The sequence below is a fragment of the Nelumbo nucifera genome, chromosome 4 (assembly GCF_055504915.1).
Source record: "Nelumbo nucifera cultivar China Antique chromosome 4, China Antique-T2T, whole genome shotgun sequence".
NCBI classification, from domain to species: domain Eukaryota; kingdom Viridiplantae; phylum Streptophyta; class Magnoliopsida; order Proteales; family Nelumbonaceae; genus Nelumbo; species Nelumbo nucifera.
The window spans coordinates 4,965,720-4,988,728 of record NC_142652.1 but is presented as its reverse complement, the minus strand read 5'-3'; the positions used below and the strand labels follow the sequence as shown (position 1 = coordinate 4,988,728).

The window sequence follows — 23,009 nt, the reverse complement described above, 5'->3', positions numbered from 1 at the left end:
GGTATCGCCTTCGCCTACTGTACTACTGATGATGACTGAAACGTGCATCTGATCTGCATCATAGACATAAGAGGGAGGGATTAGGTCGAGACAGGTGTAACAATTCTTTCAACAAAATTCCAAGCTCAGTTGCAGATGCAGTGCAAGTGGAGGGATTAGGGAAACTTCTTCTCCGACAAGCATTTTATATATAGTCGACAGCATTCAGCCAGGCCCAGGGCCCAGGAGGGAGGACCGAGGATGGCAGTAAACAACTAAACAAGAAGCACCCCCGCCACAGTCCCGGTGTGCTGTTGCTGTTTGTTTTCTAAAATGGGGAGGACAGGTCAAACAAATCTAGGATGGCATCTCCGTAAATATCCTTTTGTAGAAGGATCAATATTCGGATCGGTCAATTTAATAATTATTACAGGGGGTCAGTGGGGGCCACCTGATGCCTGATGTGGTAAAAGATGAATGGGCCAAGGAGGAGAGAGACAAGTTAAAGGGGAAAAGAAAGACAAGACAGACAAAAGAAGAGGGGAGCGGGGAAGCCGGGGCATGGAGGGCCTGGCCATGCTGAGGCAACTAATTGGACAGGTTCAGGAGCTCTGGGAACTCTACGGCTCTCCTCCTCATTATCTCCACCACCACCACCACCACCACCAACAGCAGCTGCAGCACCGCCCCCATTATCAAACTCAACAGCATCAAAGGTCTTCTCTCTCTCTCTCTCTCTCTCTCTATCTCACAGTACTGTGTATCTATTTTCAATCTCTCTCTCCTCTTTAATTTCTTAACTTCTATATCTGTCCTCTCGCATGTGTTGGGATTTTGAGAGTTTTCCGTGAAGGATTCTCTTAGACGATGAAGAATTTACCCATTTTAGTCGCATTGTGATCAATTGACACTTATTCATTTTCCTTTATTTCTTTGGTAATTAAGTAGTTCGGGTTCTTCTTCCCCTTGCGTTCTTCCTTCTACTGTTTGCCACCTTTCCTTCATTCTTTCTCCGTCTACTATATTCTACTTTTCTTTCGTTCCTTCTGATTTTCCCTCATTTTTCTTTCTTAGGTGGTTGGATTTTTTTTTTCCTTTCCACCCCCTTTTGGCTTTTTAGCTGTATATCTTGTTTTTGGTGTGAAACCGCATAGCCAGTCAGTCCGTGTTTTGTTTTTGGGGAATTCTTGTGTTTCTTTGCTAGTTAACCTGGTGCCGATGGGTATTTCCATCTAGTTCTTCCCTTGGATGGTCTTATTCAAATTTTCTTTATTTTTTCTCCTGAATTAAGTTTTATACACCACGTCTCTCCCATGTTATAGTGCGTTTCTTTCCTGATAATTATATTGATGTTGGAGTTTTCCTTTAATCGAGGGTTTTCTTTCCCTTCTTTAATTTTATTTTAAAAAAACGTACTTTCTTTCAGCATTTTAGAGAGTCTGTCTTCTGAGTATTTGGCGTCACAGTTAAAATGTTTTGTTTTTCTTAATTTCTAACTTTTCTTTCTTGGTTGTTGTCAGTACCTGGGGGATTCTAATTCTACAGGATTCTTATGTCATTGTTTTTTTTTTTTTCGTTCTGGTTTTGAAAGTATGGAGTCAGAATATTGATCGCATTTCAGCTCAATTTCTGATAAGAGTATCTGAACTTGGCATATAGTAAAGTTTGGAATTTTGCTTCCTTTTCTTTGCGGGAAAAAAGTTGTGCCTACACTTTCTTTCCGTGTTGCACTTGCAAAATTCTATAAGTTGTTCGATTTTGTAATCAGCCAAATATGCTATTCTTTTACTTTGATTCAATATCTAATTGGTAAGCAAGACAACATAGACTATACTTTTAATAGCTATTATTTCAATTGTTTCTGATTTTCTTGGCGTATTCTTGGAAAAATTCCATCTTTGACCTACATGAACATTCCTGTCCTCTCACCGTGCGTTGGTAACGTGAAAACTTCCAGACCCATAACTGCGATCTGAGGAGACAGTCAGACAGAACAAAGTGTCTGCTGGTAGTATAGAAGTGTCATGAAGTCAAGCAGTCATTGAATGTCACGGATGTGTCTTTCATATGGTTTCACAGATCAGCTAATATCATGGCTGATTCTATTGGCAAAACGGGGGGTGTGTAGACAATCGACGTTTTGGGTCGGATTGTAAAGTAAATTGAAGTTAATGGTTGAGGTGGCTTATACTAGCATTAAATACTGGGGGGGAGAACCTTTCGCTGCTGTACATAAAAGTCTCTGTTACTGATAAAAAAAAAAAAACCAAACAGAACCTGTAATACTTCTCTTTTAGATGTAAAACCTCATTTGGAGGGAACTAACACTGAAAGGGTTCCAAGCAAATAGTCCTTTTGGTTCCATTCTGTTATCAATTTTAAACAATGTTACTCAGAAAACTATTACATCAATGGTGTTGATTTAAGGGATTATCTACAGGCCTAAGTAGCAATTAAAAGCTTCATTGCCAAGTCATAACAAGTGATGAAAATTAATGGTTTTGTCAGATAATTTGGCATTCCTCTCCTTTTCATCAATACTTGAATGACTTTTTATTTTTTCGAATATGCTTGTCGACGTGTAGTTAATGAAAATGTTGATGCCAACTTTCTTATGTACTTGTAGAAAATACTTGCATGGTTGTCAAGGCAATGTCTGCATGTGAAAAAAATACACCAAAGATTAGGGCTGTACCCAGTCTACCCCTCCTTAAGATCTCAGTTAGCTGAGACCAACATTGGGTAACGACCTTTTTTAGACACAAGTTTACTTGTCGACCTTGAGAGTCTCCTCCAAAGGTGGGGTTTCCATGAAACACTGGTTTTAGTGGAAGTTGTAGCTTGATAGAATAGAATTGTCAGAACAACCCTAAGTTTGTCAGACAGCTTTTTTTTCTTGATCAGCAGTCACACAAAGCTTGGTTGATGATGGTGAATCTCTCAACTCAACTAAGACTTGACACATCTATATGGGGTAAGCTACATGAAACCTATTTTGCCATTCCACTCTGTTTAGTGTGGACAATAATGGTGAATCTCCACTTCTCAAATCAACTGAGTATGGCTTATCTTGTACTTAATCAGTTCTAGTACTCCTGCATTAATATCTTTTTGGTTTCTGTTTCCTACTTCAAGATTCAATTCTAGATGCATACATTTATGTTGCACGATTGAAATAATATTCCTTAACATCAAGTTCTATTCCCATAATTCTCATTGGTCTCTACAGGCCTTTCTATTTCTACCTGAAATGTCTACTAGTGTGATCCCAACTCCCAAGAGGGCTTGGTTTCCTTATGTGTGTGTTTCAAATACTTCTTGAATCTGTTGTATTGTTGTTGTTGTTGTCGTTCCTTGGCTCCATCCCTGGTTTATTTCTTGTTTACCTATCTTCTGAAATTCTTGTTGGTGCTTTCTAGGGTTTCTCTCATTGGTCTTAATTTTATTGAGCCTTGTTAACTTAGCTGAAATTATGGCAGCTACTTGAAATTAGTTTTGCTACTTGGGTCCACTCCTCAAGTAAGGGGCCATTGCTTGGTGCAATGGTAAAATCTTGGGATGACAAATGTAAGAACATGGGTTGAAGTCTAAGAGCAGCATTTTGTGCAAAATAATGCTGGAGGTTAGGTGTGTATCCAGTCAATCCCTCCCAAGACCCTGGACAGCTGGGACCAACATTGGTAATGACCCTTGTGATTCTTGCAGTCCAAGTAGGAAAGTTCACTGATGGCTCGCATTTAGCAAAATGTTTGTCTAGAAATATATTATGGTTCCTATTGTTCGTGATCCCTGTGCAGATTTAGCTACTAGTAGGATGTCAATAATCTACCATGGACAAAGAGATCTGAGTGAAGTAGGACTTTATTTGGAGCTAAAGTTATGTTGTTTAATCATTGCTTGAGGTAAGGCACCCTTTCCAAAAATAACAAGGGATTTATTTATGCCAACTGATCAACACATACGAGTGCACATAACTAGTGGTTAAAATGCAAATGGTTATCAACCATATGGACTATTTAGATCCTGGTAAATTGGTTATTGATTATCTTTTGGTGTGGATATTTCAGAAGTAGAAGGGATTTCATCTGCTATCTTACCAAGGCGTTGCATTTACTTTTTTAGTTTTTCTAAGCAAACCATCTGCTGGTGCTGGTTTGGATATTTATTTTTTGAATCTTAAAGAAGAAAGTCTGTATTCCTTTCAACTCCTATTTAGGTAAAGTATATGGCTGCATACTTATGTTCCTTTGTGATAGTTATGATGTGTTTGTAAAAAGCTGAATGTTTTTATCTTTGTCCATGTTTTGTCATTATTCATATTTAAGTAAATACTGATAACTACTTTATCCGTTGGTGTCCACATTATTCCCATTTGAGTACATCATCCTTGATTTTGTATTGTCAGTAGCTAAACAAATGTTTCTTCAGTATTTAGTTAAATCCTTTCTTCTTGAGGAATTTCATGGGCCTGGAGGGTGATCTTCAAAAACAGGAACATAATGAAGAAAGGAATTAGATGGGCTATAGCCCATAGGCAATTTGATCACTCTATTTTAGTTTATACAATTGGTCATTGATGTCCCACTAATTAAAAAGACCCCAAGCCCAATGGACTAAGGAATGGACTTAAGTTTGAGAGTCTCAGATCTCATAGATCAGACCAACAAATCATGGAAAACTGATAGATTAAACTAGTTGGTCCTGAGGACATTGGGAAAGAAATCGAAGGAATCCAAGTTCCCCTATCAATCAGTGAGGATAAGATGTGGTGGGGAGAAAATCCAAGGGGACACTTCTCTATTAAATCAGTGTTTCAAATGTTGTTAAAAATAACATGACTGATAATAGATCCTTGAAAGCAATGGATACTATCATGGATTCATGGTTCAGCAGACATGTAACTCTCAATCTTCGAATGGTGGATCAAAATGAAAGATGAAAAAGTGATGAGAAAAATAAAAAATGTTGGAAAAAGGTTGCATGTATCCTATGGATCATTTGAAAAAATAGAATCTCCCCCATCAAATTATTGAGAAAGCTTGGGGAATCTTTATTGGATATGTTGAAATGAGCAAGGAAGAATTCAAAGCTGAGTCAAGATAATCGGAAATTGATTGAATGGGAAGCTGTAGTTACCCATGATATCAAGATAAATTTTGATGCATCCAATCTAAAACGTGGTCTCTTATCCATTGGATGCATGGCAAGGAACAGGGAAGAATAAACCCTTGGGAATTAAGTCAAAACCAACAGGAAAAATGACCATAACAATTGCAGAAGCCTGGGTAGATCTCACATTTTGTCTAGGGAAATAGGACACAAGAATGTAGGATTCAAGGAGATTGAAGAATTGTAATCGATAGCTTGAATAACTCATGCAAGCCTTGTTAGAGCATCTCCAACCTTCTTCAGGACTGTCACAAACAAAATTACAATGGAAGTGGATATGGAGGTCAAATATTCTCTCATACAAGGTGTAGGCTTGGCACTGTGAAGACGGTCCAAGTTTTGGAGATAGTGAGTAGGATGTTGGGAAGAATAATGGCATCAGAGACAAGACTGGGTTAGAGAGATAGAAATGGAAATCTCAGGGAATAAAGGACTGGGTGATGCTAGGGTTAGAGAGCTCAGAGAGTGACTTAAGTCTGAGCAGGAAGAATTAATTTGAAGGCCAAAATGATGGAATCAATGGTAGTCCTTTTTCTCATCATGAACCCTGTTATTTATAGACGAGGAGAGGGCTCACTTCGTGCATGGGCAAGAATTCTAGAATATTCCCTAGGTGGTCAAGAGCATTCTAGGGGCTGAGAATTCCAGAATATTCTTTGGGTAGTTAAGGGCTCGAGTCCTTGGTCTCTCCAATAAGGACATGTGTCGGGCTGTGATGCAGGGAACATATTCGCTTTTACAGTTGCTTGCTCCCTAGTCTGCAGTTTACTTTATTTACTTTGTCTTACGACCCACGAAACGAAATATATCTGCGGTTGACCTCTACAGGGAGAGTCTGTGGTCCTCCTTAGACAAGTTTTACTAGCAAGATGACTGCGGAGCCTGTAGTCCTGCTACTATGGTTATTCTATGGCAATGCTTTGGTATTATATAATTCTATCCCCTTATACAGGGAAGCAAACAAAGGCACAAATTGGTTAGCAAATATTTGTCACAATAGAGTTGTTCTATGCAACTGTAATAATCTTAAGCTAGCAAGGATCTAAACTATATGATGAATAAAAAAATGGATCTAAACTATATCGTTGTAATGGTTCCATGAGTTACTTATTCTGGTGTTCCCAATACAAAGTTACTTATTCTGGTGAATACCACCCTGATGGTTCCATGAGTTAGATGCTTACCATTATGACATAAGTTTGAGAATGCTATAACTCAAGGTGTCATCAGCATGTTGGAGAGTTCAAATCTGCCCCCCACAGAATGTGCCCCAAAAACGTCCCACAGCACATCCCAACCATGTATTGGGAACATCTCCCAATGACAAGTACGAGAGATGTTCTCAATGCATGCTGATGTGTGCATGTGGGGCGTTTTTGGGGCGCATTCTGTGGGAGACACTAAAACACACTTAAACATTACATAGGCATAACTCTATCGCTATACGAGAAATCCCTATGAGATCCTGCTTTGGCCAGGCTGTCTGGTACAGAATTTAACTCTCTGGGAATCCAGAGCAGGAATGCATACAGAATTCCAGTATATCTTGAGCCTGTAACTGGCTTTTTGCCTTGATTAATCTTGAAAGCTGTGGGTAGCTTTAAGTGTGAGATGGAGTGATAATATAGCCTAATAGATATATTCCCTGCTTTTAACATGCTTGAACATGCATGCCTACATATGTTTTTTTTATGCAGTTGCGGAGATCTTTTTAAATGTTTCTAGAAGGTGTCTTGTATATACATGGGTGATGATGGTTGGAAGCCAAGAAAAAAAATAAGAAGAAACTGAACAAAATGAAACAATACATATTTTGCTAACTCCATAGACACAGGGAATATTCCTCCAATAACCCAATAGATGTTTCAGGAACTTGCTGGAAAAAAAAAAGGTTTACCTGCAGTCAAAGATGTCGATGAGTTCCTCATAATGCATTAATTCAATACTCCAATTTCAGTGTCCCAGAGCTCCAAGCTTCAATGATTAATATTCCTAGTGCTAGGATCTGAGCTGCCTAACTGGAACAGTGGTCAGTAGCTTCAGCTTTGTTGCATGGTAGTTCTTTTATGCAGAAATCAGTGTTTTAAAAGATCACCCGGAAATGGAGCCGCTTTTCCATCAGGGTGGCAGGCCAGTGGTTCAACTGTCTCAGTCAACTCATGATGTCATCATCATCATCATCATCTAATCCTTATCTCAACTATATGAGGTTGGCTACATGATGTGAAATTATGAGTGCTTGACTCATGATGTCATAAATAAAAATAATAAAAAAGATAAAATTGAACAAAATTACATAAATGAGAAATTTTGTTATTAATAATTGAAATGGTTAAAGATACGGAAAAAGAAAAAGATAATAGGTTTCTGACCCATGACCTGCTGACAGGGTCAGATGGTTCAACGGTTCAACTGGCCGGTCATCAGGTTGCTAGGTGATGGGTCAACTGGATCAACCAGCCAGTTCAACCACAGTTAGAAAACATTGGCAGAAATGCAACATGGGAGGGATTAGATAGTTTCAGGGTGTTTCACAAACTTCCTAGTGTATGCCTTCAATGAAAGATAACGCTGAATTCCTCATTATGCCTTAGGTCAATTGCACTATCCTAGAGCTTCAAGCTTTAAAGTACCATTATTTCCAATAGGTTCCAAGCTGTCCTTGTATGACAGAGATTCAGCTTTGGTGCAAGGTAGTTTTCTTATCCAGAAATGCGGTGGCTGGTAGTTTTTTTTTTTCATGTTTTAATCTTCCATTGCTCAAAACTGTAGCCTTCTTTTGGGGAGGGAGGGGGTAGCTATAACAGTGGCTGGAATGTACTAAAACAATTCTAAATAATGGTCTTGGTCTGGATTATGGACATCAAACCAAAATCCTTTATATGCTTGGAGGAGGCATTTTTAGAAGGGAATAAAAACTAAAATGACCTTCACATACAACTCTCTGCCCCCAAAGAAAAAGAAATGGAAAATGAATATAAAGTTAATGTACAAGAAAAATAATAATAATAATGCCTTAACAGGACTAAAGAAGATCAAAACAGCCGTAAAGATCAAAACATGAAAAAAAAGTCTCCTTTTCGACAATTGAGTTTCATAAACTGCCCATGTGTCTTCAGGGTACAAGAAGACCTAGTTACTGCATACAACCTTCTCCTCATCCTTTCACATGCTTCATGTAACTCTTTCCAATTAGTTTCTCAAACATCCTGACCTGCTATCTTCTCTCTTTATTTGATCTCACTCCTCAACTGTCTTACAATTTTCTCATTATTCGTAAAATTGATTGACAGTCTAGGCTAGGTGCATATAGACCCCCAGACCCATATCATGACCTGCTATATTTTCACATTTTTGTTTCTTATCAAATCTGGGTTTGATAAGACAGAAGGAGGTCCCATGGTTTTGTTTGCTGATGGCATCGTTTTAATTGATGAAACTAATGAAGGATTAAATACAAAATTAATCTTAAGGACAAATGCCTTAGAAATAAGAGTTTTTAAAGTAAGTAGGACTAAAACAGAATGTATGATATGCTGATTAATAACAATATGGGTGCAAATCAGAGTACATTTAGGATTGGAGACCAATAAATAACTTAGTGTGACTGTTATGACCCAGAAATTTGACACGCAGTTCACAGACTTACATCAGCGTTCACACACTCGAACATCAACAAAAGAGACTAGTATTCATTCAGCAGAAAACATTAACAGTTGGTCGGTTCTTCGAGAGACCGCCGGCTCTTCCAAACACTCACAATATTCTTTACTCAAAGAAAAACATACCCCCCTATCCCCCAAAGCCCCTTCTTATACTCTTTTGATAGCATAACTGACTCCCTCTATAAATGCCCAGCTGGCCTAGTTATAAATGCCCAAAAACTCTTCTTTTTTCATAACTGAAATAGCTATAAATGCCCCAAGACTCTCCTTATTCCCTCCAGCTAAAATTGCCCTCAAGTGATTAATTGTTCAATTATTCCCCCCCCTAGCTGATTGTTGACCTTTCCTCTTCCTGGCATACGTAAGGTTAATTGGGGCCTATCATTACCCGCCGCCCAAAGTCTAACCTTGTCCTCAAGGTTAAAATGAGGAAACTGGTCTCGAAGTAAGTCAAAAGGCTCCCAAGAATCTTCAAAATCAGGCAGGTCCTGCCAATGAATAAGCACTTCCAACCAGTAACTCTAGGCATAGTGGATGGACGCACACCGCGCACGGCAGCAGGATAATGGAGCTTTGCAACTCTTCCAGTCTCTGAATAAAATTCCTTCTTTCTTTGAAAGCTAGATCTTTTCAATCTCTTGACTGCTTCCCTTGTTCCATCAGGTAAAAACCCACTATATGTGCCACCAGTCTTGGCATTTCCAACAAGACGGTTACCTTTACTGAAATTCTTTGTAATTGGCCTCAGTTCCTCATTGCTGAAGACTTTCCATGATGGGGTAACTGATGCAGATGTTGATGGATTAGATGCTTTGCGAGACCTTCTGCGCCTCTTGCTCCTTCTGTATGCAAGCAACCAAATTACAACAGCCAAAGTTGTGCAAAGGATCATCCCACTAACAGTTGCAAGGATGATAAGATACTCCTTGTGGCGACACAGATGGTAGCATTTGTTCTCTATATCAAGCATACAGATGAACTCATGAGAGTTGTTGCATCTCTCACCCACAAGGGTTGGCTGGCCATTAGTCACCGATGTACAGGTATTGATTAGATTAATGCCTTTGCGTGATGAATTAGAGCCATTGGAGTGAAATGGTGCCCCAGGGGAGATGGACTCATTCCAATGTGTTGCATTGTCAGACCACTTCCAACTAAAACCACCTGTAGAATTGAAGCCTCTTCCTCCAACCCAGCAGCCTCTTGCTGTATTAGTGCAGAGTTTTCCAGCAAAATTTAGTTCCTTGGCTGATGTCAGTGCTGCCAAGTGCCCATTATAATCCCTACATCGGGACTCTGATTCATCCCAATAACTGGAGTTTTCTATCACCCAAAACACTTGCTCTTATTCGGACTGATTACCGGCAGGTCTCGTAGGGGAGCAGAGAGCACCTCGAATTGGCGACGATATTCCTTAACAGTAGAAGACTGATGTAACGAGAAGAGATGCTCCTGTAAATTACCCTCCTGAGTTGATCGAAAACGTTCAAGGAGGAGTTCCTTGAATTCTGTCCAACCACGAAAAGGTCGCCTACCATCCTCCCAATAATACCAAGCCAGTGCATCACCCTCTAAACAGACCATTGCCACCTGCAGACGTTCCGCCGGAAGCAAGCCATTAATCTCAAAATAGCGCTCTGCGCGAAAAAGCCAGCTGTCCGGATTTTCCCCATAAAAAATGGGCAACTCCAACTTCCGAGGAAGTGGATCAGAAGTATGTTCCGGCACTGACATTGAAGAAGACGTCGGGAAAGCTGCACTCTTCCCTTTGTTAGCCGCACGACTCGATGTGACTAGAGGAGGAGCAATGTCAGTTGCAGACAAAGGAGCTGAATAAGCCTGTTGCTGAAGCAACAAATCAAATTGTCTCACCAGATCTTGAACACCTCCTTCCAGAGATTGTACCGAGTTCTCTAGGGACGAGATCTTCGAAAGTCCAGCAGCTACCTTATCTGGATTGAGTCGCTGAAACTCATTGCGTAAGCCATCCATCTCCAAACGAAATTCAGAATGCAGAGAAGTCAAGCGTTCTTCGAAACCCTCCACCTGCGATGCCACTTCCTTAACTGTCACCATGGCCGAGGAAAGATGAGCTCTGATACCACTGTTATGACCCAGAAATTTGACACGCAGTTCACAGACTTACAGCAGCGTTCACACACTCGATCATCAACAAAAGAGACTAGTATTCATTCAGCAGAAAACATTAATAGTTGGTCGGTTCTTCGAGAGACCGCCGGCTCTCCCAAACACTCACAATATTCTTTACTCAAAGAAAAACATACCCCCCTATCCCCCAAAGCCCCTTCTTATACTCTTCTGATAGCATAACTGACTCCCTCTATAAATGCCCAGCTGGCCTAGTTATAAATGCCCAAAAACTCTTCTTTTTTCATAACTGACATAGCTATAAATGTCCCAAGATTCTCCTTATTCCCTCCAGGTATAATTGCCCTCAAGTGATTAATTGTTCAATTATTCCCCCCCCCCCTAGCTGATTGTTGACCTTTCCTCTTCCTGGCATACATAAGGTTAATTGGGACCTATCAGTGACCTTTTCAGTACCTTGGTTCGACAATCCATAACAAGGGAGAGATTGAAGAGGATGTTGCTCATAGAATTATAGTAGAATGGGCAAAAGGAAAATTCTATAGAACAGTTGTAAGGCCAGCTATGTTGTATGGACCAGAGTGTTGGACAATCAAACAACAATATGTCCAGAAAATGAGTGTGGCAGAAATGCATAGGCTGAGATGGATGAGTGGAAAAACTAGAAAGGATAGGATCAGAAATGAAGTCATTCATAGGAACTTAGGAGTAGCTCCAATAGGTAATAAAATGAGGGAAAATACTCTAAGATGGTTTGCTGTGCATAGAAGACCATCAACAGCATATAAGAATCGATTTGTTACAAATTGAAGGGGCTAGAAGGGCAAGGGGTAGATAAAAAAGGACACGGGTAGAAGTAGTAAGAAATTATTTGAATGCCAATAATTTAACAATGAATATGGCATTAAATATAACAGACTGGTGAAACAGGATTCATGTAGTGAACTCCATATAGTTGGGATAAGGCTTGGTTTGATAATGATGATGATCAAATCTGGGTTTGGATATGATAGTGTATTCCAGATTTAGACTTACCAGGTAACCGGTACTGATCAGGTATTCAGGTATATGAAGTATTCTTTTAGAACTGAATACTAAAATTCACATCATTACACACAGACAATTAAAACAAAAGGTAAAAAAGAAATTACTTCCCTCCATGAATTTCAGGGTCCAGTGTTGGACCTGGATTCCTAGAGGGTGTGGACCCTACTAAGAGAGGTCAGTGTGTCAGATATCTGGGTGATCAGACATCATTGCCACCCCAAATAATTTTTATTTGTCTCTCTCCCTCATAGAGGGCATTTTGCTCCTTCCTAGGCATACTAGAGGCCTGGACTGACATCAAATGTATTCGGTTGAGCAGATTTGAGTTGAAATGGGAACACATCTTGTCTTGGGTGCTGTGCATGGATGTGTTGGAATGCATTTTGTGTTGTTTCAACTTTGTTTGTCCCATGCCACTCCTAATGGTGCCTATATGTTTGCCCTATATTACAATATTGTGCAGTGCGTTTTATGCCAAAACATCTATTCCCAATATAATTTAAATGCCATAATTCAAGCCTAATTTTCCAACTTGAAACATTATCGTACCAAACACCTTGGCAATTTGACTATCTTGCAATTTAGTGCAAATGTGCTAGTGAGTGCATAAAAACAGAATGACATTATTTCATGAATCTGACATGTGACAGTTGAATTTGTGGTAGGCAAAATATGTGAGCACCAGGATTACTGGCCAATATCCCAATTCTCTAAATTGATCCAGGTTGTGATTATGATTGCTTTTAAGGTTCAACAACCTTTAAAGAAGGAAACAATTCATGGAAGCACATATAAATGGAGGGACTTGTCCATAACAAGAGAATTTTTTGTTGTCCCCTTTAGAAGTAACTTTGTACCTAGATAAAGTCCTGTGGGGTATACATCACTGATTGAAAAGTACTAGAGGGTTTACGCTTGAAACATAGGTATTTAGAAGAACCTTGGGGTTCTAATTTAAGCATGTGTTTAGGCATTCTGCTTCCTACAGAAATGAGAAGCCAAAAATACCTACTTGTCCTTCATCTAAAGACAAAATGGCTGCACATCCTACAGGAGCACTTCTGTGTTACTATTACCAAGCACCACTGAAATGTCAAAAAGTGCTTTCCAGGAGCAATCCTTAATCGGGGCTCCTTTAATTTGTTTTTTTTTTTGGAATAAGGTAAAGTAATTTTATTCAATGAGAAAGCAAATTACAACAAGACTCAGACCAACTAGGTCTTCCTGGGCCCAAAACATATTACAAGAACATCCATGATTTAGTACAAAGAAGGAGAGAAACATTCTGACTTTTAAACTCCTCATTCACCGACACCCGGGAGCAAATCTTCCCCACCACTTTCTGCACAATCTCATCTGGACTTTTTGATTGATTACAGAAAATTCTATTGTTTCTTTCCATCCAAATGGACCAAAGAACAGCCTGCGGAATAGTATTCCAAACAAGCCTGCCTTTCTTGCTAAGACCCTCCAATCTGCAACTCATAAACAGCTCCTTCACAGACTTAGGCATAGCCCAACACACCTCTAGTTTCTTGAAGAAATGTCCCCAGATTGAAGAGGAAATCGGACAGTGAATGCACAAATGATCTATAGATTCAGCACCCATGCCGCATAAAACATAGGAGGGATCAGGAATCTGAACACCCCTTCTCTCCAAGTTGATCCTAGTTAAACATTTATTCAAAACCATTGTCCAAACCAGGAAGTTAACCTTGGAGGGACAGGTGGGGTTCCAAATCTGCCCATCCAGGAAGTTCTCCTGACCTGAGCTGCACATCTTAAGGAAAAGGGATTTAACTGTGAATCTACCATCTGCATTCCACTTCCAAGTCCATTCATCTTCCATACTTATATCGATTCTCTGATTTTGTATATGCCCCAACAGACCTACATACTCCACTTCCCAGTCTAGCAAATTCCTCCTACATAGGGGAGTCCAAGTAAAGGAGCCCCCAGAGGTACTAATGTTATCAGCAACTGAAGAATCTTGATTCACTGCAATTTGGAACAGCCGGGGAAAAGCATCAGCCAAGGGGCCTTCCTCACACCAGGAATCGTTCCAAAACTTAATTCTATCCCCTTTTCCAACTTTAAACTTGACCCCGTTCATGAAAAGAGTACTGACCTTAGAAATACCAGCCCAGAGAGAGCTACCCCCAAATGAATATCCATCATCATCCCATCTTTCTTAAATCTGGCCTTCTATCAATCTATGATCTATTCTCTACTCTCGAAATGAAAGATCAAGGTGTCATTCTTATACTTGCTTTCCAACAGAGTGTATAGTTATTGAAATCTGTGCTTTGGGTATCTTGAGTCGGCTTAAGATTCGGTAGACATCAACATATTCATTAATGTGAATTTATAGAAGTGGTATTTTCTTATGCAAATTCATACATTTCTGAGAGGTACAATTTGGTAAGTGCAGTTTCAGTTTTAAATTAAATATTTCAGCTCAACCATATTATGATTATGTTTTTTGTTTATTTACTTCTTTCATGTTCGTCGGACTTTCCAACTATAGCCTTTTGCTTTCAAATTTAGTATATATACTTCGATAATTCTTTTCGAGCAAGGCTTTTCAGAAAGGAATATCTTGAGTGTTTCCTTTTCTCTTGCCAGATGGTGCTTTCTTGATCTTGATGACAACTCTCTGGATAATGGTTACTACAATCTTATAATGAGGGGAGGGAAGTCCAGTGATCTAAAGACGGTAGAAAACTACAAGCCACCACCCACCAAGAAGTCTCGAAGAGAGCGTAACCGTGAAAAGTTGGTTGAAACTGTTGGTTCCACTGAAATAATGGAACAGCAGATTTGGAAAGAATTCCCTGAGGACCTGTTTGAAGCTGTTATTGCAAGACTCCCCATAGCAACATTCTTCCGTTTCCGTTCAGTTTGCCGGAAATGGAATTCCTTGCTGACCTCCCATAGTTTCTCTCAACATTGTGCTGAGGTGCCACAAGGCCATCCCTGGTTCTATGCCATAACTCATGAAAATGTCAACAGTGGAGCCATGTATGATCCTTCTACAAAGAAATGGCACCACCCGTCCATCCCTTGTCTGCCTACAAAGATAATCATCCTCCCAGTGGCTTCAGCAGGTGGTCTTGTATGCTTTCTGGATATTGGTCATAGGAACTTCTACGTATGTAACCCTTTGACTCACTCATTCAAAGAGCTGCCTGCAAGATCAGTCAGGGTCTGGTCTCGTGTGGCAGTTGGGATGACTCTGAATGGGAATAATTCCACCAGCAGGGGCTACAAAATCCTCTGGGTTGGATGTGATGGTGAGCATGAGGTCTATGATTCAGAGAAGAACACTTGGACCCGTCCAGGAAGCATGCCGTCGAACATCAAGCTACCCCTGGCACTGAACTTCCGGTCACAGGCTGTATCAATTGATGATACACTATACTTCATGCGTGCTGATCCAGAAGGGATTGTATCCTATAATATGACTAGTGGGGTTTGGAAGCAGTTTCCTATTCCGGCACCACCCCATCTGACAGACCATACCCTCGCAGAATGCAGGGGTAGGATCTTGCTTGTTGGGTTGCTGACAAAAAATGCAGCAACATGTGTTTGCATATGGGAGCTGCAGAAGATGACACTCTTGTGGAAGGAGGTTGACAGAATGCCAAATATCTGGTGCTTGGAATTTTATGGAAAGCACGTTAGGATGAATTGCTTGGGTAACAAGGGATTGCTGATGCTGTCTTTGAGGTCGAGGCAGATGAATCGTCTGGTTACCTATGATATCGCAAGCGGGGAGTGGCGGAAAGTTCCAGGTTGTGTGCTCCCACGTGGGAGGAAGCGACAGTGGATTGCTTGTGGCACAGCGTTTCACCCGTGCCCAACTGCTTTGGCCTGATTTTGCCTTTTCATGTAGCTTTCTTTAGCTTGCAGCAGCATCGGTTCGAAATCCAAAGTGGATATTATTCCTATCATCAATTGTGGATATTATTAGCAACGCCTCTCTCTCTCTCGCTCTTTCTCTCTTTCTCTCATTCTCTCTCTGCCAAGTTAATTATATGACCTTGCTCCAAGTTTTTTGTATTTTGGGATTTTCATTCTACCTTTTAGGTTAGGTAACGAGGATGCAGATGATGACTTGGTACCAATTACGTGGTTCAGCTAACCCTTCTTTCCATGGCTTGATACCAATTACGTGGTTCAGCAGGGATGCCAACAACATGAATTTTGCCCTGCTTGTTCTGTGCCCTGGGGGCGGAGGGTAGCGGTGGCAATTGGGCGGGTTGGGTTGGGTTTGGTTTGGATTGAGCTTCAACCCAATCCATTTAACCCGCCAACCCGTTAATAACCCAATTATATAAAATTAAATGGGTTGTGTTCAATCCAAACCCGTTTTAACCCAATCCAACTCGTCCAAACCCATTAATCTTATATCTATGTACTTAAAATAAAAAATAATTCCTTCTTAACAAATAAGTTGGTCATAGCTTGGTGACATAGTAGTTGCTATTTATATAAGTGGTGAAGGTTCAAATCACATTAAATGCATGTTATTTTTACACAAGCAACAAAGTCATTTAATTATGTTCGTTTTGGATTTGACGAACCACTTAGGTTCAAATTGGTCAGACCAACTTGAACTATTTAATTGGGTTGTCTTTGAGCTAATCACATCAAGAGTGGTTGAATCGTTTAGATCCGGATCAATGGTGGATTGACTTGGGTTGGTTCATGTTAGGTTTGTGCACGGGTTTGGGATCGAATTGATTGGCTCGAAGTGGGTCAAGAGAAGTAAACCAGACCAGGCTAGATCCGGCTCGGGTTGTACGGATACAAATCAAACTGGATGATCCAAATTGGGCAAAGCAAGCAGGCTGGGTTAGGGTTCGGACCCACTCGGCCTGATCAGTTTCGGATTCGGGTCGGCCCGTATTGGTTTGTGCGGGTCGGGTTGACCTGTGTGAAGAGTGAGTGGACCAGACGACCCAAAGCGAGCAAAGCAAGCAGTATCAAACCACCCCGTTCGGGGTATATTTTAGATTCGGGTCGACCCGGATCGGTATATGTTGGATCGTGTCAAACCACGTTGAACTGATTCGGACTTGGGTCAAATTGATTTGGATTTATGTTGGGTGAAATGTGTTGATTCAAGACAAAACTAATTTCAATCAATAATTAATAGAAAATTAATGCATTAATTATAAATTATTTAATTCAAATGAAGAAAATTAAAAAAAAGGCTAAAGAATTAATACTTATGCTTGTGATGGCTAACCCAATGGTTATCCACAACCCAACCCAATCTAACCCATTTAAATGAGTGGGTTGGGTGATGGGTTGATCACACAACCCGCCAAGTAAATGCAGGGTTGGGTGAAAAATTGCCACCCCTAGTGGAGGGGGGCCAACCGTTGGATGAGAAATGAGGGGAAAGATGAAACTTACATAGAAAAATGTATTCAGTGTGCAGATTTCTGGACCATAGGCATGACTCCCTTGGAACTGGTGCCGTTTCTCCAGTGCAGTTTTTTTTTTTTTTTGAGAAAACGATGTTACATATTTATGCCGTTTTTTCAAAAAAACATTTTTTATTGTTTGAGCCTGTTGCTGCCAATAGGTGTTAGTAACAGTAGCAAAACGAGAAAACGTCAAAAAGAATGTTTTTTCTTTTCTTTTTTTTTTTTTTTTTTTTTTTTTTGAGAAAACAGCATCTGTTCCGAAACATCAACTTTTCACTTCTCACAACGTACGGGTGCAAGCAGGGCAGGTTAGATGGGGTTGATCCTAATTCTAACCCAACTTTTTAAAGTGTTTGGTTTCTTCTTCATTTCATCCTGTTAAAATATGGTTACATCTTAGAATTAAAGTTGGCTATCCAAGATTGACAGGCTAGGCTGTCATGTCAACAGGGCAATCCAAGGCTTGGTTGCTCGGATAAAAGAGTAATTACAATAGAGGAAAAATTCACGATCAGTATTCTGTATTTTGACTCGAGTGATAATTTGGTGCCCAAACTTTAAAATACGACAATCCAGTATCTGAACTTTCAAAATGTGACAATTCAATACCTAGACTTTTAAAATGTGACAATTCAGTACCTATCGTTAACCAGTCCGTTAATTAGCCGTTAAGTGATATTTGAAAAGTAAAAAATGCCCTAAGAATGCCATATAATTCTCTTTATCAACCATCCAAACATTGTCAATAAAATGAATAATCTCAAATTCTAGATTCTTCTAAATAGTCACAAACTTTTTTGAATAGAAGAGGCTAGGATTTGGGACTGTTCAGTTTTTTGTCAACATTTAGATAATTGATAAAATGAATTAGATGGCATTCAAAGGACAAATTTGACTTTTCAAATATCACTTAATAAATGATTAACAAACTGGTCAATGACAGATATTAGATTGTTACGTTTTGAAAGTTTAAATACTAAATTATCGCATTTTAAAATTTGGGTATCAAAATGTGACTCGAACCAAATTACAGGATACTGATCTAGAAATTCCCCCTACAATAAAAATAGCCCAAAATTTATTTACCAGATCACCACACTTTTTCCTATCAACTTGGTGCAACTATCGGTGCCGATTGCTGAATGCTGTTGGGTAAACTAACGTGTCACAAGTAGCAAGTAGCAACCATAGTAGAATCCTGGATTACTGAAAGCAAAAATTATGTGAACACCCTAAGAATACAGCATCTGGCCGTATATTTAAAATATCTTTTGTGCACGTATTAAATTCATCAGGAGATATCCCTGAATGTGCAACTAGATGCTATGCTCTGGGTGTGTATGGTTTTTCCTTTCAAGGAAAAACTCTCATAGTAACATGATATTTGGCATTTTTTTTTTAAATATAATGTATCCCACGAGTCATCATAGTTATACATATCGGTATGATACGCTTTTGTATCAGGTGATATCAGTGGATACAATCTAATACACACTAATACAAAAACATATCAGTCCCTAGTTTGATCAAACTGTATATTGACTATTTTTAAATTGTTTTTGAAATTTAATAAAAATTAAAAATTATAATTATGAAAAAATAAAATAAATAATTTAAATTTTCCAAAAAATTAATGGGAACTAAAATTATAAAAATAATTTATTTTTTCTACCTTAAATGATTTATATGTTTTACTTTACATATAAATTATATATTAAAAATAAAAACATATTTATTATTTCATAAAATAGTTATTATTTATAAGTACCAAATCAATAAAATTCCTGAATATGCAAAGTGTCAACCAGCTGGTCGGTAAGGTATCCTACTGGTCGTAGAAGAGACTTGAGATCGAATCCTGCCTATACCTGGGTTAGGGATGGGCTACCCCCCATTATGTAACCCTTCAGAAGATATCAAAAATAAAATAAAATTCCTAACAATTTAACAAACATTGAAAATTATAAATGATAATTATTGTATGATCATGTACATATTTTAGAGTCGCACAAGAACCCTAGCCAAATCTTACTACAACTGTACAAAACATTTTCCATAATTACATGTTAACCTTCATGGCGAGATGCTTTACAATTGTAGTGTCATTTGAGTAAGTGTGGGTATATATTAATTGATTAAAGAGTGCATTTCTCATGTGTTTATATCTCATTTCCAAAAGTCTAAGTTTGCTCTTTATAGGATGCTCCTCACACCAACCTCAAGAGGTTGTTATTTATGACAGTGTTTTCAAAACTGGATCAAATATTTGGACCAGAAAAACCAGGAAAGTGATCATTTTACCCCAAAACCAATTTTGACCAAAAACCGTTGATTTGATCAACAAACCACTGACCCAAGTGGTCAAACCATTGACCCAAACAACTTTTGGCTGTTTTTTGCTTTTTTAATTTTTTTTGTCAGTGGGTTATCCATTCAGATCGAACAGTCAAACCATTTGACCCGGGAACTGGACCCCAAAACAGCCCCTTATCTGGTCTGATTTTAAAAACCTTGATTTATGGAAAAATGTTCCCAATGCACAATGGGATGTGCTATGAAGTCAATGTTAAAAGTACTATGTGAAAGAACAAATCCCGATTCTATTAACTGATAATTCAACTTTAGATTTACTATTATTAGTGTAATATACAATTTATATGCATTTCCCTAATATATCCACGCACTTTGATATCTTTTGTCCATATCAATGTGTTTCCAAAATGCATCCATATCCAAATTGTTTGATATAATACTTTTACCCTGATGGATTCTCTTGTCATGCCATTTATTCCAATTGCCAAAAACTAATGCTTCACCCGTCAGCCCTACTTCACAACTTCGGATAGCAAAGAAAATGCTAAAATACTCGGAGGGAGAAGGCCATCCCTATTTCACTAGAAGAGATGTTCAATTTAAAACTCATTTTTAGAGAATCATCACATTCACTTGGAAAATATAAAAGGTTCCTAACTGCACGTCATCTTCTCAAACAAAAAAAAGGACAAAGAAGTTGCTACCCTTCTCAAGTGAGGTGTATACATGCAGAATAAGCGCCGTTCGCATGTATTTCTCTCTTTTCACATGATTATCAGTCGTGATATATTGTTGCCTCTAGTATCGAACATCTATGTCACCTGCAGTTCTCATGATCAAAAAATTATACAGTCAAACTAAGCTCCAGCCGATAGAACAACACATTTCAAGTGCAAAAGAAAGACTTTTCCAAGCCAATGTACAACGGAAGAACTAAGAACCCGGATGAACTGAATCATCTTAAAGTTGTTTTTCTGGTCTAATTAAATTAACTTTTCATGTAGGACTCCTGACAAACCTTTGAAAATAAAAGTTGCAAGTGGTAGTGGGCCTAGAACATTTCAATGTGTTCTGAAGCCGCACATAATCTGGTTATGTTCCATCGATGGTGCAGCAGCTTTATCGTAGCATTTGCATTTGTCTACCGTTAAATATAGTTCATCATAATTTTATTACAACTAAATTCACAGCTATTCTATATGCAACGACATAACATCCAATGGCTCATGGCTATTAAGTCTTAATGCTTTGTAGTTTGTACCATCACGTATTTGGTCAATACTCTGTCACATTTGGAACTGTAAGAAATTACTCCTATGAGGTTATGAGAAGCCCAAAACCTAACTAGATGTACACTTGTTCCTTTTGTTTCAAAATAAAATTTGGACAATTGATGATACCATTCAGAGACGAAATTGAACATCAGAACAACCCTTTCTCTCAAACACAAGAATTTAATTTTCTTTATGCTTCATAAAACATAATATCAGAACCACAAAAAACATGCCTTTGAAAACAGATGTTCAAGAACATGTTTCTGGTTTCCTTTTGAAAAACAGAAAACACTACACAATCAAAAACGTGCATTTTGTAGTTCAATTATAGGAAATTACTGTATTTCTTTTCAAGCCAACTGCGTGCCCCAATTTTGTTGAAATAAAAATAGAGTTTTTTTCACAACTTATTCATGACCGACCACTTCGGTGTATCCTCCTGCGTGGGATTAGTGATTTTTTCCCTAAAACAGTTGAAACAGAGCTTCTGACTTTCAGAAAAGGAAAAAGTGAAGCTTCATTTGTTCCCTTTTCAAAGTTTTAGACTAGGTTTCCTGTTAGGCTCTTGTGATAAGATCGAATTATTCTTTATCTAATTTGCCCATTGTCAGTTTTCTACATCCAATAACCATTATTACTGATTACCGAAATTCCAATTTGTCAACATTGGGGAATTTTGGCCTGCCTTAGTAAGATGATCATAACCTGTCCCCAGGCAGTTAAATTTTAAATTGTTAACGCCATCAGAGCCTGTGGCGAACTTGATTAAGGAAAAAATGGGATAATTCTTAATTTTTACAGTTAGCTCAGATGTCCTTACAGTAACCCAGAAAATATAGAATGCACTAGTTCCCTTTTCGCAACACAACTTATCGGATTGAATAATACGAGAATTCATTGCATGCAAATGTTTTTTAATTGTAAACACCAAATATCCTACGCAAAAAAAAAAAGACAGCTAAAAATAGAAAATCGAGCTTGGATATTTACCTAACCGGACCCAACGATAATATTGTTGATGGGGATGAAGATCAGCTTCACAAAAAAGCCTACAAAGCCCATCACGACGAAGCCGATAGCGGTACGGAATGCGACCTTCGTAAATTCTACTCGAATGAATTCAATTTCCAAGAATCCGAACGAAGAATCAAATAACAAAGATCAGATGAAAAACCAGAAATGACAAAAGAAGAAAGAAAGAAAACCGTAATGGAGAGATCGATGATAGAATATACCTTTCCGATCGGGCTTGTGGCATCTCTTGACGAGGCGAACACTGTCCTTGGCAAAGTCTCTCAAGGGATCGACGACCGAATCCAATGCATCCATTTTGGTTAGGTTCAGAAAGAGAAGTATTCAATGTTAGAAGACTGGAGAAAACCTAGATCTGAACCCGCGACGAACAAATCGGCAAGAAAAATATCCCCTCCCTCTAAATAGAGAAAGAGAGAGAGGGAGGAGGGCAAGAACGATGACTTACACCAATGAAAATTTGCCACATCATAACTAGCCACGTCATTTTAAGACCAGCGAACCAATCACCGCGGACCACTTGGTAAAGATCCAATGCAAATTATCGGTCGCGGACTCTCCTTCTCTTAACCAACCGAAATACCGAATGTTAGCTCGTTGTCGTTGGTGTGTCAACTGCTTTGTTCCTGCGATAACGCGGAATCGATCCCTCAACCAGCACTTTGGGGATATTGGGGTAAGGGAAAATGATTAATGGTGCGGGTTTGCAGAGGCATAATTATTAATTAATACTGATTTATCTCCATGACCCAATTTGATTTTTTGAAATCCTAATTCTAACTTTAACAAAATTCATTTATTTCCTATATCAATTCAATTTGTTTGAATTGGATTTTTGAGGTGGAACCTCGAATTAAAATGACTTATTTACTAGTCGGATAAAACAATACTTCAATCTTAACTTAGCCCGGAATTTAATAGGGTTTATATTTTTTAACTTTAACCTTTATAGAAACTTTAAACCTAATTTTCTGATTGGATTT

The 23,009-nt window shown here is 38.8% G+C and overlaps 2 protein-coding genes across 4 annotated transcripts; one reads left to right on the top strand and one right to left on the bottom strand.

Annotated features, from left to right (window-relative positions):
- Positions 1–218: 218 nt before the first annotated feature.
- LOC104591738 (F-box only protein 6-like) lies at positions 219–15,945 on the top strand. Of its 3 annotated transcripts, none has more exons than XM_010250731.3 (2): positions 219–695; positions 14,595–15,945. In XM_010250731.3, exons 1-2 carry the CDS (start codon positions 457–459, stop codon positions 15,844–15,846), a joined length of 1,491 nt encoding a protein of 496 aa, XP_010249033.2. In that variant the 5' UTR covers positions 219–456; the 3' UTR covers positions 15,847–15,945. The 3 variants fall into 3 exon arrangements, with proteins under 3 accessions (XP_010249033.2, XP_088760608.1, XP_088760609.1); XM_088904482.1 differs by lacking the exon at positions 219–695 and adding an exon at positions 2,884–2,953; XM_088904483.1 differs by lacking the exon at positions 219–695 and adding an exon at positions 4,047–4,195.
- A 4,317-nt stretch (positions 15,946–20,262) lies between these two features.
- On the bottom strand, positions 20,263–22,413 carry LOC104591739 (protein transport protein Sec61 subunit gamma-like). The gene is made up of 3 exons (XM_010250734.3): positions 22,230–22,413; positions 21,985–22,100; positions 20,263–20,541 (listed from the first exon to the last, which is right to left on the bottom strand). Exons 1-2 carry the CDS (start codon positions 22,321–22,323, stop codon positions 21,985–21,987), a joined length of 210 nt encoding a protein of 69 aa, XP_010249036.1. The 5' UTR covers positions 22,324–22,413; the 3' UTR covers positions 20,263–20,541.
- Positions 22,414–23,009: the final 596 nt, after the last annotated feature.